At 39.1% G+C, this 19537-nt stretch overlaps 1 protein-coding gene across 1 annotated transcript; it reads right to left on the reverse strand.

Annotated features, from left to right (window-relative positions):
* Window positions 1-8204: 8204 nt before the first annotated feature.
* Window positions 8205-19413, reverse strand: LOC139125535 (uncharacterized). Its single transcript, XM_070691601.1, has 8 exons — window positions 19203-19413; window positions 15680-16039; window positions 13912-14232; window positions 12800-13156; window positions 11936-12259; window positions 10085-10333; window positions 9116-9235; window positions 8205-8493 (listed from the first exon to the last, which is right to left on the reverse strand). The coding sequence occupies exons 1-8, from the start codon at window positions 19249-19251 to the stop codon at window positions 8465-8467; spliced, it is 1809 nt and encodes a 602-aa protein (XP_070547702.1). The 5' UTR covers window positions 19252-19413; the 3' UTR covers window positions 8205-8464.
* Between the last annotated feature and the right edge of the window lie 124 nt (window positions 19414-19537).

A 19537-nucleotide genomic window follows, 5' to 3' on the forward strand; every position in this document is an offset into this window, starting at 1 on the left:
TCCGCAACATTCTCTGCATACTGACCCTTCTGAGTGCTTACTCATTTACTGACTATACCTGTAAACAAACAACAAAACAACAAAACACCATTCTTAATTGACAAACAATATAAATACAACTCTTTATTGGTGCTTCATTGTATAAGGAAATAATCATACATAAGTAATAAGCAAACACGCATAAACAAACAAACAATCAAACAAGAAGCCAGAGTTCCCAGAGTATGGTCAACAACAGGCTGCTTGGCCACGACGTCTCTGCTCGCTGAAGTCTTCGAATACTTTCCGGCAGAAGTAAAACGCGCTCGCTTTATATAAATTTATATCACAGACCATGGAGACATTGGCCATAGACGTCCATGGATGAGCGAAGCGCTGCACCGACTGACATTATCTTGGGGCCCACATGAATTTGTTGCATTTCCATACGCACAACAAGCCAAGGGGCCCAATCGCGAGTCACTCAGCACAGTGCAGTGTGGTACACTTTTAATACTGAAGCCGCCGCTGAATGCAAATGAATCACAGTCTGGTCCCTCCAACCAAGGACGTGTTTTTACGTCCATGCTCCACCCCGAGACTGATGAATGAAATTATTGACGTACTTATGTAATTAATAGTGTACCAGCACAAGGGGTGATGATAATGATAAAGAGTCTCTCTCTCTCTCTCTCTCTCTCTCTCTCTCTCTCTCTCTCTGCAAAACACCATTGCTACATTTGTAAGTTCTGAGAGGGAGATGCGCTCTTATGCAAAACTTTGAAATCTCTGGGGAAGTACTGGCTCGGCGGTACATCGCAAGTTAATGCAGTGATAAGGGAGAAATGCTGAGCGGGCTGGGATTTGAATGCTCTAACAAATGTGTTCAAAAACTTCTAATACACCAAAGTCAATGCAACTTTTTTAGGGTCTATGGGCAATGTAAGAAGACAGTAAATTCATACCTCGTCGGATGGTCTTCTCGGCTTCTCCTTGTCAATGAAGGACATCTCAGAGTAAACAGTAAGGCTTTTGTGTCATTACATAACAATGTGTGAATGGGCTTCCCAAATCTTCAGTCTCGACTTGAGCAGTGGCACGTGTCACACAAGACATACTTATAACTCATTACGTGATTTATGCACTGTAAATACATGTCCGCGAAACTTTTTGAGAGAAAGTCAGTGAGTCCATGTCATTAAAAGCTGTCCTATGGTATGATTTACAAGGTACACAGTTCGTGTCCGCTGAAAAACGTCCGTATTTCCATGGATTCTTGACAGGTCAGCGTCGAAACTGCTAGCTGGTCCGGGAACATCCAGGGTCTGTTCCTCGTCTAGACGATAATTTGTTGCGATTTTCAAAACCACGCGCCGCGCCGCGCAAGCTCACATGATGCGGATAGCGCCCGCTATGTGATATGTACGCATTGAGAGCTTCGAAGCCAGACTCCGGACTATTTAAAAACAGCCTTTTTGTAAAGAGGGTACGACTGTCGGAATACATGTTTTGGTTTTATTTGACTAAAATAGTTTCCCTGCCTCGGGATTATTCGTTTAGCTACGAAATAATCTGGTGAGAGGCAGCATTCAAGCGCTGCGCTGGTGGAACTTGCCTTAAAGATAGAAGTTATGCAGAGCGGACTTTCAAAATTTCAAACACTTTTCTGGTCTTGTGCTTATATGGACCAATTTTGAAGCAAGTGGAGGCCCGTGTGATACGGAGATATAACGGATAGCGTTGCATCAGACAATTCCATTGGTTTGCATGTACTAAGAAATGCAAGAAAACATCCTTGCAATATTATCATTTTCTTGAAACTCACTGAAAAAGATTTGGAATAAGAATTCATTTAGAAAATAATATTCAAAAGTGGTGTCAAAGTACAAGATTTCACGATGAAATGCCAAGAATATTCTAGATCTGTACGAAAGACCTTGCAAAAAATGCCGACTCAGCAGTTTTTCTTTGTGTTTTTGATAAATATGTCGTAGTGTAACTTCCTCAACTTCTCAGCGACACTCATTTTCTTCACACAATCTAGGCCTAACAGTCATTTCTAAGATTAAAGATTTTTTCGAACTCTACACTGCAGCATATAACATTTGTACTTTATTCTTAATCTGCTCCGTACAACCTGAAATTTATCTTAACGCTGTGAAAATTCCATAAAATCAAAGGGTATGGCATATTTCTATAGATGTAACTGAAAAAGCAAGACGGAATACTACTCTTCCTCCTCATTTTTCTTGTCTACTCACTGTACAGGATATACAAACATTATAGAAAATGACTGTGTTCTCCTACAACTGTTAGCCGCATGCATATAATGAAATGTAAGCCAATGTCTGAAGACACAAAAGGCACGGGGTAGGGGTGGTTTGGGACTCCCTAACCCCATAAATAGAGCGGTAACCCCTTTTCTGTGTATTTTTGTTGTTAAAAATTCAGAAAATTTTTATCTGTAATCACGGTGTATCTCGGCTATTTTATATGTAAAATATCGGTAGATCTTATTTTTATTTGTTTCTCTCGTCCTTGACCGGCAGCAGTGACCCCAGATTGTTTTAGTATCCTTTAATGTAAGGACAGAAGTCAGTAAACCATGAGCAAAACTTTAAAACTTTCAGTTTCGATGCGCATATTACCCAAAGGGCGAGGGCTTCTGGTCTCCCTATAGGTCACACTGAGTGGCAGCCACTTCTATTGACCGGCATGCAGAAATGCACACTTTAATGCAGCTATCATTTCTTCAATAATTCACGAAATCAGAAACAGAAGGCATGGCAGGAAAATGTGTAGTTTAAATTATCGTCGCGGATATCGGGACAAAAAAGCAGGTTTTCTCGTTCTTTACGAAATAAAAGGCAAAGAAATTTATGGTGACGCTGCAATTTTTCTAAGCGCATGCGATTTTTTTATTATTTTTACTCTGATATGAAACGACAATAATGCTTAGGTTTTAACAAGCTGTCTGCATTAAATCAAACAGTAAGATGTATTTTTTCATTCAATGAATCTCAAAAGTAAGTTTGGATGGAACGCCAAATTTTCTGATTGTATTTCTCATGTTCTCACTGTCACCTACAGCTTGTGAACAAAATGACAATATTCTTTAGCGGTGGTCCACCTTAACATTCATTAGTTACTACGATGCGTCTATTTGTGCAAGATGCGAGGTATAATGATATTCAAATATGCAGATTACACTAATGAGCATTGTTTCGGTCAAAAATAATTCTCGGGTTTGTACTTTCATGCTAAGATGTGATTTACAAAAGCGCATTTCTGACTCCATATTCAATCATGGTTGAAGCTCTGAGACAATACTCCGCGCTGCCGATCACGCTATTATAAAAAAAAAAAACATTCCCATCGTCATTTTCTTGACCAGTTTCAGTTGGAAAATGACCAGTTTCAGTTGGAATATTTAAGGGTTTGAATTACTAGTAAAATTCAAATATAAAACTACCTATCCGAGAGGTTCTTCATTTTCTATAAAAGCATTGGCCCGAAATTCAGATGAGTGAATCATGCGTTATATGCCATGTAATTTTTTTAACCAGAAGAAGATTATGTCTGACAAGTTAGTGTTTTGTTCACCATAAGTCCTGTTTGTGGCTCCGAAGAGATCAAGGTAGGCGAATCATCATCCAAAGAAAACAGGACCATGGCCGAACTGGTGGCAGTAGCATCGATTGTATATACGTCATAACCTAGATCCAATGATTCACTTTGACCGTGTTGATAGAAACGATTTGTGTGCCGCGGGAACACAGATCGATATTATTCTCTCTCTCTCTCTCTCTCTCTCTCTCTCTCTCTCTCTCTCTCTCTCTCTCTCTCAGCAGTTAAATAGCAAATGACGTTCCTCATTTTTTAAATATACAGGTGCTACTTATAAAACAGTAGTCTGGAGAGTTAGTTTCCTCTTATCTGGTTTAGGATGTATACCTCTAGGTGCCATGTTCAGGCAACCAAACTGTGATTATCGTTCCTGAAACGATACTAAATATATAGAGTCCAAAATGGACATAAAAACGACTAATCATGGTTTCTGCGTTTTTTCAAGGTTACTCAAAACAGAACAAAACACACAACGCAACGCAGTCACAAAATTCCCAATTTTATTAGAATAGCTTTACACCAAATGTAGTTCAGAAATCATTATCACCAAATGTAGTTCAGAAATTCGTTATTTCATGATTTTGTTCCCGAAAGGTTTAAATGCCTACGGAAAAGATTTTATTTCAGTCTCTCTCTCTCTCTCTCTCTCTCTCTCTCTCTCTCTCTCTCATCCGATAAATGTACAGAAGAAAACGAACAAAAATACAATTCCAACTATTAACAGGCAGCATTGCCCTAACACAGTGAGTACCGGGGTACAACATAGGCGTTTTGACATTTTACGACTGCAACAGAAAGTAACGATGAAGTTTGAAGCTTTCACATGTTTGTAGGTAGACTTGGTTCAAGTCTGTGATTTGTTAATGTTTGAGTGGCTTGAACGCAATGATTCGTATTTTGCTTTCATGTGAAACGCGCGCGTGAGTGGAGTGTACGCGATGAATGGGGTGAACGCTATACAGGGGAGTTTCACCCGGAAGAATCCGGCAGAAACTAACTCGAGACTGCGCAGACTCAAAAGGTAACGCAGTCAATCGCTGGGAAAACCCGGCCTGGGTTACCAAATTCCGAATAGGTTTGTACGACATAGGAGAGAAACAAGAGAAACTATTATAAATGCTGTTATTTTTTTAAAATATTCACCGACTTGAACCAAGTCTAGTTTGTAGTTGATAATGCTTGGCAAAGCCAGGATTACCACTACCTTTTGTGATGTTACGTAATTGTTTAAACTGTTCCCTTATAGAAATCGGAGTCACACACTACTGTATATGTAAAGACACTGTACATGAAAACGAAAGTCTCTCACTTCAAACTAAAGGGAATAAACTTAAATATATCGCGACGCTGACTTGCATGTTAACTTGACATCATAATTTATTCCTTACACCCAGCATTTCCTATGATTGATAATATCCGGTATGTACATTGAAAGCTGGTATTGCATTGATATTTAACCATTTCTAAAACAGATATTTCAGGTCTATTTACTACTTACATATGTTTAGTCACCGCGCACTGGTGAGCACTGTTGATGACAGCAGTGTGATATGTTTAGGGGCTGAGGAGAAGTTAGTCGATGCAATGTATGTGTTCTCAAAGTTGCTTTCAGTGCTTTCTCCTCTTTAGGGAGGCCCAAGTAGTGGAGGCAAAAATTGTTTGTTTCAGCAACACATTCTAAAATGATTCAAGCTCCCATTTTGTGACAGTGAGATGATGAGAGAGGCCCGCGTCAGTTTCGATAACATGTGTATATAGGCTTTATGACCTGCCAACGCTTTCTTCCGAATACACGAGGTATGACGTCTCCGTCATTGTTTGAAATGAGGCGAGCCTCAGAAGAAATTATAATAATAATAGTGCACGACTATCACGTAAGAAAACAAAACAAATGAAAGTTTTCTAAATTGGCAAACGTCAACTAAATGGGCAACTATGAGATTTGAGGGAAAAATACAGACGAAATAAACCTAGATTCCCCATACCTAATGTATCTATTTCAACAGATTAAGGTTATGCAATGCAATGATTTTGTCGGAAACTATGATGATGCAGTGAATATGAAATCAAGCAACTCTAAAATTGAGCAGTACGTGCAGCTCGGTGCTAAAATATCACACTACATACCAAAAGACTAAATTTACCCTGTGATATCATAGCACACGTAAACACTACATTTCTCATATAATATTTCCGGATACGATAAAAAGACGCGTGCCTTATATATTTGTAAGTTTTAACTTTGAAAGCCCTATTAAATTTAACCTTTGATGCATTTCACTTCATCCTCTTTTTTCTATACGATAACTTTTTTATTCTGCTTTCATAACCATATCAAACTACCTGGCATTAATGATTATCAAAACGTCACGAGTGTTGTCATTTCAGACAAATGAAGCTGCAGTACAAACGAAACTTCATCGGAAAAAGCATTTTCCCGTAATTGTTTTGCGTAGGGTTTTCTCTCTCTTTGCTTTTGACGTATGTGTAAACGGAAAGCGGTTGATTGTGAAATAAATTATTCAGTCTTCAAGGGGACGTGCATGACGTTGATGACGTAAAGGGTGCGAATTATTGCATCACTCTATCACAAGACTTTCTTGCAGAGGAAACTCCTTTCGTCGATAGTCAAACATGGTCGGAGCATGCCCAATCGAGCTGATTAAATATAGACTATTTACACCCATTATACCGTAATTCAAAATAAGTTTGAAACAATTATTTTCCTTCCGCATGTCTTCCTAGTGGGTTTTTTCATATTAACTTGACAAATGCGGCAAAATATTCCAGAGAGTGAAAAACTATAATCATAAGCCGAAACATCGCTAAGTTCTCAGTGCATTGTACTTTCAAAGTAGCACCAGGTTACTCAATAATACTGGAAGGGAGGCCAGCAGGTCGCCAAGGTCATGCTGAATTGACACTCAATCACCAGTGACTTAGTCATGTTCAAAATTGAAAAACATCGATAACGGGAAAGAAAATTGTGGAAAAAATACATGAGGCTAAAATTAAAAATGCAGCTATTCTCTCATATGTTTTATATTTCTTTATATGAACTACTTACTTTTTGAATAAACTGCAAAATTGAGCTAGAAACGGTACCGGGAACGGCGATCTGAAACATGGCAGCACCTAATATTTACATCACTGATTTTGAAACGCATTTTTGAAGGTGAGCCAATCAAAACATCCCTTACATCGAATACTCATTTGAAAGCCCAGATCTCGCTCTTTCTCGCGATATAAGGTTCTTCACCAACATAGGGCAGTGTATATGACCAAATCTGAGACAAAAAATTGAGAGCGATTTTTCCGAGACCTAACCCGACCAACTCTCAGTGAAACGTCCTCTAGTACGCAGTTTATCATTATTTCTTTTGAATTTTTGCTAGAAAAATGAGAAATTTTGAACAGCTCACGTATTTATTGACGGAGATATTGACCACGCTTCACAGTAAGTGAGGCTACCCACAATTCTCCATGATCCGTACACACGGAGATCACTCATTGAACTGGAGCAAATTTCTTCTGTACACAGAACAGCTCGGTCCATATATCAAAATTCTGGGACCATAGTTTTGATAATCATAATTCTCTAATTTCTCACGGTGAATAATGAGAAGATCAATCCCTTTTGCACAGAGGAGATAGCAATTTTGTGATTTTGTCGACATAGATTTTTGACAGCCATACATGTACACAATATTTTCAAGGAAACTAAGGGAATAAGTTGCATCTGTGTTGGCAAAAGAAAGGGTATTGATTTTTTTAAATGTTTGTAACAAAGGAAATTTGCATGTCTGACAGGTGGTATGATGAGACCATCTTAGTTGCTGATAACTTTACCATGACAAGTATGCAATTTTTAGCACCTCCAAACATCGACTTCTCATTCAATTTACTCCTGAATTTTAAAGATGATCAATAATTTTGGAACATAGTTTTAACCAATAATCCTTAAATTAAATTCTAAGTTTCAAATTGTTCAGAAACTGATAAAATTGAAGAAGCCTTTACCAAATAATGTCAAAACTCCACATGGCCCCAGTGGTGATGTTTTGAAAGCCTTTATTTGGATAAAATACTTTTTGTAGGTAGTTTTAATGCAGTAGAGCTATTCAAAAGTGTCATCAGCTCAAAAAGACCTTCAATTTGATATATCACTTATGCAATTTGAGCTTAATATTTTCATTTTCTCATTTCTCGTTAAGTGTCGTTCATCCGTTGCCATGGATAAATCCAATATGGCCACCATCGTAATCGCGTAATTTTAGGATACATTTGTGTGTGCCATTTAAATCTATCTCCATGCCAAATTTGGTACAAAAGATGTTTATTAACAAAGTTACAGCAATTTACTGTAAATTTCAGCTAAAACTCCTTCATTTTTGTCCCATTGTTCCCATTGTTATTATATGTATTGTCTTTCTACAGAAAGAGTAAAAGTGAATGTTTTAAAAAGCTATAAAATTGTAACCGTTCATCCAATTTCGAAAATTAAAAAAACGTTTAGCTTCTCTCATTGAAATCTAAAAAACTACATTAATTAAAATGCAGATTGAACATTTCAAAATTTCAGTTGGCCTCCCTAATACTGGAAACGCACGATAATCCCCCCGGCAATTTTGTCTATCACTGATGAAAATAACCCAAGTAAAGGCTAGAGTCTCCTTTAATTCATCGTCTAGTTGCAGTGGATGCCGACATCAGACCAGACATTCATGTCAACACTGAGACGTTACGAGTTACGTTACGCTACTTATGTTATAAGACAATGCTTTCCTCCACTTTTTGCGTTAAAGATATTCCCAATAATTTCACTACTCTGCTTCATGACTTTCTGAGAATCCGCTGATCAACACTCTTCATTGGTAGGAACTTTTTCTGTGGAGAAAGAGACAGTTATTGAAAGTTAATGGCATTAGTCAGAATAAGCAAGAAGTAGTTTTCCCGAAAATATCTGTACAGACGACCTGGATTTGTTAAAATAAAATCGATCAGTACCGCCAGTTATGGCCATAAGAGGCCCATTATCCCTCTCAAAAAAGGGAAATATAAATTAGATTTTGACCTAAAATCATTATTTCATTTCAAAGTCTGTCGGTGGTCCTAGGATCAGAACAGGATTTCGGTCGCTCGTATCAAAAACAAAACCGAATTTAGAAAGGGAATGGCAGTAATTCAGAGCGAAACGAAAGTATCAACACGTGTTATCGTTTTCATGCATAGATAATAGACCCTCCATATAGTAATGTATTCTAATATTTTGACATTGGTCAACCGAGGTTTTTTGTAAGTTAGTTTTACTATATACAAGGGGAGACACAAACTCGATGCTAAGTGCTTCAATCAAAACACTAACTCGGCACGGTCTTATATCAAGTTCTTCATCACAATGCCCTGTACCAATGTCCACAGTCTCCTCGGTAACAATGGTTTGGGCCATACCATCGACAACGATGGGTTTGGGCCATACCATTGTGTCGACAGGGTTAAATGTGCTCACCTGCCTTCTTCCTTCGGGAGTGCGTACACGACCAGAATATAAAAAGTAAAAACATTATGCCTGTGAGGACAAGGCCCACGATGACACCAACTATACATTGTCTGTCACAGGCAGGCGGGTCTGAAATTAAAATATAATGTGATCGTTAAATGGTGAAATGACGAGAAGCTGCCGATTAGGTTTTTACTTTCAGATGGATGGATTAAAGAGAGAGTCTGTCCATGAGGTAATATGCGCCTTGAAAATGGAAGTGAAAGACGAAAAAGTTTTTTTTTTACTCAAACTTCCCCAAAGTATACATTTCATCATTTACTTTTAAAAACAAAAATAAAATTTAGGGTAAGTTTGCAAAATGTGGTACCAGAGAAAGAAACTACCTGACATTTACTTTTAGCGACACTGTGAAATTCAAAATGGTCACGATTCCCGTTTCAAGAATGTCCGAATATGTGTCCCCGATGTACACACTTCCTCGTTATACATTTCTTTTTAAAATTTTGTATCACTTGACAAGTCAGTAACAGTAATGTAATGAAAGAGTGGACGACAAAGTCTTTGCACCTTAACTTACAGACCACACAGCAAAAAAAAACTAGAAAATGGTGGCATTCCAGTATCTACAAGAATATGTGGTAAAAACAAGAAGGCCAAAAATTTTATCAACAGATTAACATGTGTCTGAGAACAGGGTGTTCTTATTTGTCGTAGTAATTAAGGCCGGACTCCTGACCTCGCAAGCTAGAGGAGTTGAATTTACAGTGCATTGTAAAATTCCAAATGTGACACATTGACTTCTAATAAAACTGACTCATAAGACCCTTTTACTGTATCTCTAAGTAGAATTCAGCCCATGCGTAAATGAAATTAAACCAAATATTCATAAGTTAACTATACGTCCACACAGTCTCATTTCGGTTTTGACAGAACTATTTATTGCCAGAAAGTGTGTAATAGTACGTGACAACTCACGGGGATCTTTGAGTGTTCTTGTCAGGGAAAATTCACCCATTTCATTTGATGCATTACAGGTGACCGTTATTTCGCTGTTTCTGTCGTCATCTTTCACAAGCCAAGTACGGGAGTTTCCCCCGCTCCTACCGCCCTCACCCGACCATCCATATGTGACGTCATCAGGATTTGCACTAGCTATGCATTCCAGTGTTACGCTGTTATCGTCCTTCCACGATAAGATTACAATATCGTGAATCACTGGTTTATCTGCCAGATTTCAAGAAGACAGAATATTTCAACGTAAATTTTCATGATACTCATGTTATGAAAACGAACAAAGACAAAACTGAGAGATCTGTCAAACGTAAATATGGATATGAAATCGCTACAGCAATTGGTTTAAAAATAACCATTGGCAGTCACGGTTAAATGTCACGATAGCACAATAAATAGAAATCGCTACAGCCCCAATATTAAACTGCAATACAGGCCGTAAACTAAACTGAAGGCTGAATACTGGAAGACAGCACGTACCGTGGAGGAAACACGAACAGAACTTTGAAGCTGTTGGTTTTAAATGACATTAATAATCGACATAAAATATATGCTGTGCCTAAGCTTACACTTCGACATACACAGCTGGTTTGCTCTGAAGTTGGAGGTACTATCACAGCTGTAGAGCAAGCTTCACCTCGAATTGTTAGCTCAGCGCTAGTAGTAAATTCAAACTATGATACAAGGCTGACACTGTCACCGTAGCTTCACTTCACACAAGAGCAAATCTGATCACTGCATTTAATCAGAGTTATTCGCAATCAGACTTCGGCACTAGTGGAAGTACGTATACCGGGTGCACCACGGTCCCTCCACAAAAGTGGAGGTATCGGGTGCACACATGATGACGATTATGGGTCACGAAAATAAAAGGGTGAACTCTCGATAGTTGTTGTATTGTGGCGAGTACGAATACGTTTACTGCTTATTGTTCAGACAGTGCACAAATGTATCACCCATTGTCACAGTGTATTGTAAGACGGAAAAATGCATCGGAAGTGACAAAGTTCCTCTAAGGACAATGTATTCTCTCACGGGAGGTACATCACCTGGTCTAGTCAGAGATTGAATGTATGAGTGTTACTGTGGAGCTGAATACAATGTTTATCACTGACATAATTGCCTCTTGGTTTGAAAATTCTGTTTTACATACCTCAGGCGTTGTCTCTTTTGTATTTGAAACTAAATCTGACAATAGTCAGCTACCTGATCAATCTCTGATCAAAGTCATTTTCTGTCTCAGTTATGAGCACTACATGTCAATTAAGCCGACGTGGTGACTAGTCATAAACCACTGACCCGTGCTAAATTTACACCTGATTCAGGGTCACTAAACATTTACGAAAAGACGTTTCCGAATCAAGAACAGCTTTTGCTCAACAGTATTTATATTCTCGTTTTCTGCCGTCAGGGATGGCTTATTGACAATAGAATGACAACTACATGATTACATAGACAACGAGCAGTGTGTTACTCTTGTCCGGCCAACTAGACAGATGTGACACAGCAGTGCTGTTATGTTATAGATGGAGATCGTACTAAAACAGTGGATGTGCTTTGCAGATGAAATTACTGAAAGTTTGTGTGCAAACGTTTCTTTCATTTTTACTTTTTACATCGCCGGTTTTTAGCGACATTCTGGAAAGTCTTTTTATCTCGTGTAATCCCCGACATTTTACGATGTTGTGAAACTGTTGCTGTAGAAATAGGACATATTGTAACATTTCGATGGGAGCGAGAAATAAGATAAGACCAAACGGACATTGTAGCTCACAATAATTGTTCTGTATAATGAAGTTCTGTTTCGATACTTACATAAAACATTCAGCGAGATTTCAGTACTGTTTGACCTGAGGGCGCTGTGTTGAAATGATTGGCACTTGAGTATCTGAGAGTCGTCGGATGAATTGAAGACATACTCTAGGACACTTTGACTGTCGTAAAGTCCAGCATTTTCTGCATTTTGTGTGGTTGTATTGGTGCTGAAATCAGTCACGTCCACGTCGCCTAGGAACCAGCTCAATTCAGCCTGAGGATTCCCAGCTGCGCCCTCACAAGTCAGCTGATAACTCTGACTGGCGTTGACCGTGATGGTTGCACCTGCTGTGTAGCCATCGATGACAATAGAATCGATTTGGTCTGTAAAGTCATAGGAAAGTGTGTTAATCATTCTCGCTTCAATTTTGTATTGTCATTTTGGTTTGATGAGCTATGTCACGATTCCTTGATGACCTGGTCGACTTCTTCATAAATATTGTGATGATCACCATGTTGATGATCATCTTGACCCATCTACCAATCAATCCATTCTCCATCCATCTACAGTATATATCGATATCAATCCTGATAGGTAGATAGTATCTATTAATCTACCTGCCTATCAGTACCTGTCTGTCTGTGTCTGCCTGTTTCTGTCTGACTTTCTATCTACCCATCTGTACCTGTCTGTCTGTCTGTCTGTCTGTCTGTCTGTCTGTCCCCATCTATCTCGTCCAAACAAATTCACAGGCTTTAACACAACTTGTCAAAACGGTTGGCAAAAAAAACTAAAGGTAACGTGTTGATTTCACGTGTAATCGATAACGTCGTCTTAAACCAAAACGTTTGAGAGGAAATATTTCCTTTCAGATGTTTTAGTATTCTACAGGTTATATCATAATTGAAAATTCTCTTTATTACCTAATACGACTAGTCGTGCATGCGGCGAGGGTGGTTCACCCAGTGAGTACGGGTAGCAGTCGTACTCGGCGTCCTCGTCCAAGGTAGCAGAAACCACTTCAAGTACAGACGTAGTATCGTTGGACGAGCCTGAGATCGTCACTTCATACGACGACCGATATTCCGTCACCCATTTTGTGGCGCCACTGCGATCAAATTGACAAATTTGCAGCCACTTATCGTCCACTCTCTTGGCCCACACGACTGAATCTGTCATATCAGAACCCCAATCCACGTTACAGCTGAATGACACAGAGTCCGATACGTTGGTGTACTCTGTGTTGCTAGGTCCTACAACCGTTGTTGCCACTCTGAATTCTAAACACAGATGATGTTAAAATGTCAGTGTTGTGTTGAAGTTCGAAACTTCTCAAGCAAATGATATTGATCTATGAATATTGAGGTATTTCATCGCAAACACTGACACCTTCAGTAATTGCGAGACATATTCCGGCAAGTTGTATCTCGTTTCATATCAAACATGATACCATAGAAGATTATTTTAGAAAAGTACCAACCCGATAATACACTATCCGCTATTTCATTAGAGAAAGAGATGTATGACGTGTAAAAATGCCGTGTACTCTCGCTTCCTGTTTGACCACACTAACTAGCCCGACTTATACAGCAAAAATAATTTACATAAAAATGTTTACCTCTGTCAAATACCCAAAAGTATATTACGGTCCTTGGAGCAAAAATTACTTTTCGAAACCCCAGTGTCACTAAATGAATGCACATTCTGAATATGTTGGATCGATTGCTCCTTCTACAACAATTTACCACTTGCTGCAGGTTTTACGACAACGCGAATAGTTATTCCTGACAAATATACGGCTATCTTGTTTAATTACAATAAAGATGGTTATAGTGTCAAATTTCGTGAAAAACGGGAGATTAAAAGGGAAAGTTACGTGAGCGTGCAATATTTATGAGTAAGCATCGCATGTTATATGTCACATTGTGTAAACAATCTTGGATAGGCAATACACCTAAATTAATTTAAAATGTGCACGGCACAGTCGGTGATATGCTCATTCTAATGCAAACAAGTCACGTGACAAGATACTTACCCACAACATTCAAGCGTACACTGACGGATTTCTCTGCCAAATCTTCGTTTTGAAAGGTAGTACAGGTCAGCTGCAGATTATCATCAGAGACGCTGAACGTATACCTGAGAATGCTCCGACTGTCAAAGAGATGGACGTCCCTATGCTGTGACGTAGTATTGGAGCTGTAGGCTGTGACGTCATTGTCACCGATAGTCCATTTCAACTCAGCTGGGGGATTGCCAGATATTCCTTCACATATTACCTGGTATTCCTGGCTCGCATTGACTTTAAGAACTGCGTCTGATGTTACATTCACGAAACTGACAGTGTCGATCTCATCTGTTTGACAAAATACACACGTAAAACAAAGTCTTAATACATTATCAGCATTACTTGATGTTGTCTTTGTTGGTCTTAAACGTAAATTTGGTAATTAACATGAATGGTAAAGTGGCAGTCAACAAACTCATTTAAAACTTGCAACAGGGATGTTTCACCTTTAAGTGCGGGAAAAAGAAAGCTGTTCGTTCGACTGCCCTCTATAATTTAAAAAATCCTCTCAATCAAAAAGATTTCATTGAGAAAAGTTAGTATGTAAATTTCTTTTGTCACTTCGATCGGAGGAAAAAATCAATATCCTTTTGTTTCTAAAACAGGTGTAACTAGTCTCTCTACTTTCCAAATGCTATCTCCTCTCTCAATCAAGCATAATTTCCCAAATCGTTTGAAATGGGAATAGAGAATTTTGTGCTTACAAGTACGTTTTGCGAATTTTTGGATTTATCTACACATGGGAGACATTGCAGACCACTTGAGGAATCTCCAATGGTACAAATCAGCATGAATCATGGGATATCTCCAGTACTGTGACGACGGTTGTCTTTAGTCAATGCAATTAATTATCCATCTAATCGATTATGCATGAGTCTGCGCTTGATCAACATTCCGTTCGACGTTAAATTGACGACCATTAACGCTTGCTTAGCGGATTGAATTACCGAGTACATGTGCGTCCCCCTTACAACCGTGAAAATTGCGTCGCGGTCATCCCAAATGAAAGTATCTTGACGCATTGCATACACTGGGACATGACCTGATAATCGTTTTGTGTCAAATGGAAAACTATGAAAAATGACTATAATGGTATGGATGGCTACATAATCTGTGTAGGCAATAGCCGTCAGGTCACGTGGCGAGTTGAATAGGTCAGATATATTAAATACAAGCTAAATTGAAGTGCACCAGCTGTTGCTGTAACAGATGTTCGGAAGTGCGGAAAAGATTAAAAACACTCAAAATAAAAACAACGAAACTGTTCATGTTGCTTTCATCGAAAGAAATTAAATTGTCAAATACGAAATATCAATCACCATGTGTTGTAAGTCAATGTGCGGAGCCGTCTCTCTCTCTCTCTCTCTCTCTCTCTCTCTCTCTCTCTCTCTCTCTCTCTCTCTCTCTCTCTCTCTCACACACACACACACACACAAACACACACATACACACACATTCTTCAAACACTTCAATTTTAATTGATAGAAACAGGTTGAATTGCGTAACAAAGGTTCGACATGTCGTGTACGGAGTCGAAGTATAGATAAAATTACGAAACGCAAAAAAATGCTGCGCAACATTAACTTTATAAATCATGGAACCCTACTGATGTGTTCATATATCATGATTATTTACTAACTATATTGCGATATGAGGCATTATATGGCAAGCTATTACATATCAATTATGCTGCTCATACACATCTTTATGCACTGACTTTCACATATGTACACACCTAGAACTACCAGTTTTCCGTGTGGCATTGTGGGTACTCCCACAGAATACGGGTAACAGTCGTAGATACCATCCTCTGACAGGGTAGCACTCAATACAGTCAGCTCAGAGACAGTAAATGGCGGGTCTAACTGAATTGTGTATTTGGTTTCATACTCCCGGACCCATTTCACCGACCCAGTACTGAAAAACTGCGCCAGGTGCGTCCAACCCCCGTCTTCGTACTTGCCCCACACTACTGGGTCCGTTGGATCGTTGCTCCATGAAACCGAACAGTTGAAAGTCGCTGACTGTGATTGGCTGACGTACTCCGTGTTACTTGGCCCAGTCGTTACAGATTGGCTGTAACCCAATCGTAATCCTGCAGGTGAAGGAAAATGGAAACAGGTTGAAGTGACATTTTTGTATGAGGGAGTTAGCACATGTTCCATGTATTATTTTTAAACAAAATTTAAATATTTGGTTTTGCTATTAGGCCGGCTGATCTCGCGCACTCCAGAGAAACAGTCATTAATTGCTTTTCTGGAGAAGTTTTCATTAAGACGGTCCAGTGAATTTTCGCCACTGGTATGCACACACTGGCACACTTGTAACTGTACTTGGTTCAAGTCGGCAATTGTGTAAATAATGTCACTTCAGCAATTGTTAACTCACGCTATAGTGAAAGGCAAACTCTCTGGGTTGTCATGGTGACAGAATCTGAATATGCACTGAGTGAATGCGATCGGCAGTAAGTCTACCCATGACTCCATCACATATAGGCAATTAAAAAGCCGTGAGTACTCTACTAATATTACACCTCATTTACTGAATTAGTTCTTATTCACAGTCCAGACATACTATATAATACAGTCTCACTTACAACCCGAGGTCGGAAGTACGAACACGATTAACAACATATACGAGAGTACGGTGGCTGGCCTAGCACGCACCCAGTATACTTTTGTCTAAATCACAGACAAATAGAGAGAGAGTCTTTCTAATTGTCTGTGTCTATATGTAGCATAATCCAGCCCTATAGCTGTGGGTCCATATCTGTGGTGTTTTCACACGGGATTCCTGCCTTTTTAATTTTGGCTGATTTTGACTTTTACGACTTTTAACGCCTCAAGTCGTAAAACACTGCAGCTATGGACCCACAGCTAAATCCAGCCGTAACATTATATATTGTAAAATATTGACTGTTGTCATCAAAATAAGATACATAGAAATATCACATAGCGAGTGCATTGTACATAACGCTATCTGCACGCTAGATTGTGATGACATTCGTTCTGTGAACAGAAATATCACCTGGGCTGCCATCAATGCAATAGACGATGTTCCGCTGATTGCGAGATCTCGCCGAGACTTTAATACATGCCCGTAGAAAACAGGTTTCCAGCTTAGTAATACAAGTCAAACTTTGTATGGAACTAGAAAAAGTGCAGAACTTAGCAAAGATTGCAACTTCATATATTTTATGCAGTGTTAACGTAATTAGCGACTTGTCCTGTTTTACGCAGTTTGTCCTGTGTTGCGAGAACACGTCCACTGCGAACACATATTCTCGCGATATCTCGGAATGTCTCGCGCGGTTCGGAACATGGTCTATTGCACTGTCGATGAATCAGTGTTGAAGCTTCAACCCATACACAGTATGCATGTCTGCATAATTATAAATGGCAAAAATGAATGGTATACAGTGCACGATGTTGAACCATATGCATGTACCACGCAAGATCGTTGTTGATCGTTACTTTATTACAGTGGCATGCACGATTACTTATGTCTTCCCTTACATGTAAATTCTAGCCGCGTGATCATAGGAAGAATAACACTTATATTTCTAAATAGATTTTTCTTGTAAATTTTGCCTTATTTTCAAGTTTACATGCAGGCTAAAATTATTACCGCGTTGCTTATTATTGTTAGCAATAATATTTTCAACATTTGTGTAAAATTAAGAAAATTTGAATTGATAATTCAGCTGCACATTGATTACAAAATCCGCGTGTTTCACAAGGGCCCGGACGATCGAGACCCGGATGAACGAGAACTTGAGATGTTGTTTACTCTGCAGACAGAGCAGCAATACATATATTGAAGTTTTGCCTGTAATTTTTTTTTTACCACACTGATTCCAGAGAAAAATGTTCGCGCCGTTTTATTATAATAATGTCATTATCAATATGAAGAATGTCGAAATAAACAGCAATAGAAAACGTTTAGAACTATTGAGGACCGATTAGATTATACTTTACGCGTAAGATCCATTGTTTTCGTCTAACTGGATAACACAGTTCCTGTTACTCATTCAAATGTCCTAGAAACAACGCGGAAGTTGAAGCGATATATTCAATGACGTCAGAAAATGTGTAAGCAACAGGAATATACATTTCTAGATACATTACTTGAGACCAGGATGGTTATCTGGTAAAGAATATCCTATATTATTAGAGTGCCGCAGCGAGCAATGATGTGGATGAGAATTCTAAAGCCCCCCGGCCAAAGTCTTTGAAGCGTGTTTTTAATTGAACAGTGCACATTTAGTCATCATCATTTGTTTGAATGAACATGCTGGAAGCGAGATCCATGGAAGGGTGATTTAATTGCGGGACAATACTCTAGTTCCTACCCCAGACCATAGACCCTCCGGGGTTTTTTGGAGGGTCTTTGCCCAGACAAAGGAAAAAGAAATCAATCCACATGAGTTCTTACAATGTAGCTTTAGTAGGAACAGGTACTTGGGTCATGCGTGGCATTTGGTAGAGTCAACATTTGTACGACACGGTGACTGAGTCCTTTGTTATGAAGAAACCCTCAGGACGCGAAAAGTAAATAATTTAACAGCCCCATCCCAGTTGCTAGTATGAGTACTACACAGGTAAATCAGCCGTCTTGGCTGCAGCGCTATTTAATAAAAGGAAGAGTTCTCAATGCATTACACAGCCAGAATTCATGTCTGAGTTATTAACGTTAGCTTGACCATTGTTTTTCTTGTTGTATATATTGTGTTTTAAGGTCGCTCTCCGCCCAGACGATATAGCTTGTAAATGTGTTTACTACCAGCCTAGTTAAATCAGACAGTTATTTTTATCCGAATCGTTTCGATATATTTAGATCACTGGATAGTCTATATTTGAAATATTCTCTGTACCAATACAACTGGTATTGAAAATGGGTATAATAATTGAGGGTATATTGAAATCAGTGAGGGTCATCCAAATTGAGGCAAAAGATGTCCTCTGCATAAATTTTCTGAAAGTAATGAATGTGACCTCCTCAGGATATGCGTGAACCTCGTTTGACCTTCGATGTGTGTCGTGCATTACTGTGTCCTCGAGGACATGACATCGCGATGTCAATCGGCCGCTGAAAAGCCACGGTGTCATTTTAAGAACTAAATCTACAGCAAAAAACACGAAGCGAATAGTGGCTCCAGCGAAGTATTGTTGTTCTTGTTAATGGCATGGCCCCGCCTATGCGTACGTTCTACATACCGAACACGCGTACGCGTCGACAGACTGGTACGATTCACTTACCGGATATGAACAGGAAAGTGCTTATCGATACAAGCTGGCAGATCTCCATGGCTGAATTTTGACCTGTCTTGGAAGTGAGTAGCAGCGGTACAGCGATAGAACGGTTACAAGCCTGGCAGTGATCTTATTTTCTCTTTACGTGAACGCGTAGTACAATCCAGTGTATTATCGCTGACGACTTTCACCAGCACACACTCCGTATGCAAATATCATAGGTCATGGATCTTTAACGAGAATGTTTCGAGGTCACCGCGTGAGTACGTCAACCTCAGCGACCGGAATCGACAGCAGCGTTCTCGCTTTTCCTAGGAATCTCCACCCATACTTCGACTGAT

This window comes from Ptychodera flava (assembly GCF_041260155.1).
Source record: "Ptychodera flava strain L36383 chromosome 3 unlocalized genomic scaffold, AS_Pfla_20210202 Scaffold_25__1_contigs__length_14229661_pilon, whole genome shotgun sequence".
Lineage (NCBI taxonomy): Eukaryota > Metazoa > Hemichordata > Enteropneusta > Ptychoderidae > Ptychodera > Ptychodera flava.

What these genes read in the sequence shown, in the direction of transcription:
- LOC139125535 (XM_070691601.1), bottom strand. Translation starts at nt 19,251, where the DNA reads ATGGAGATCTGCCAGCTTGTATCGATAAGCACTTTCCTGTTCATATCC. An exon ending in CACTTTCCTGTTCATATCCG is followed by an intron (nt 16,040 to 19,202) that starts GTAAGTGAATCG and finishes CTTCACCTGCAG; the next exon opens with GATTACGATTGGGTTACAGC. An exon ending in CGGAAAACTGGTAGTTCTAG is followed by an intron (nt 14,233 to 15,679) that starts GTGTGTACATAT and finishes TTTGTCAAACAG; the next exon opens with ATGAGATCGACACTGTCAGT.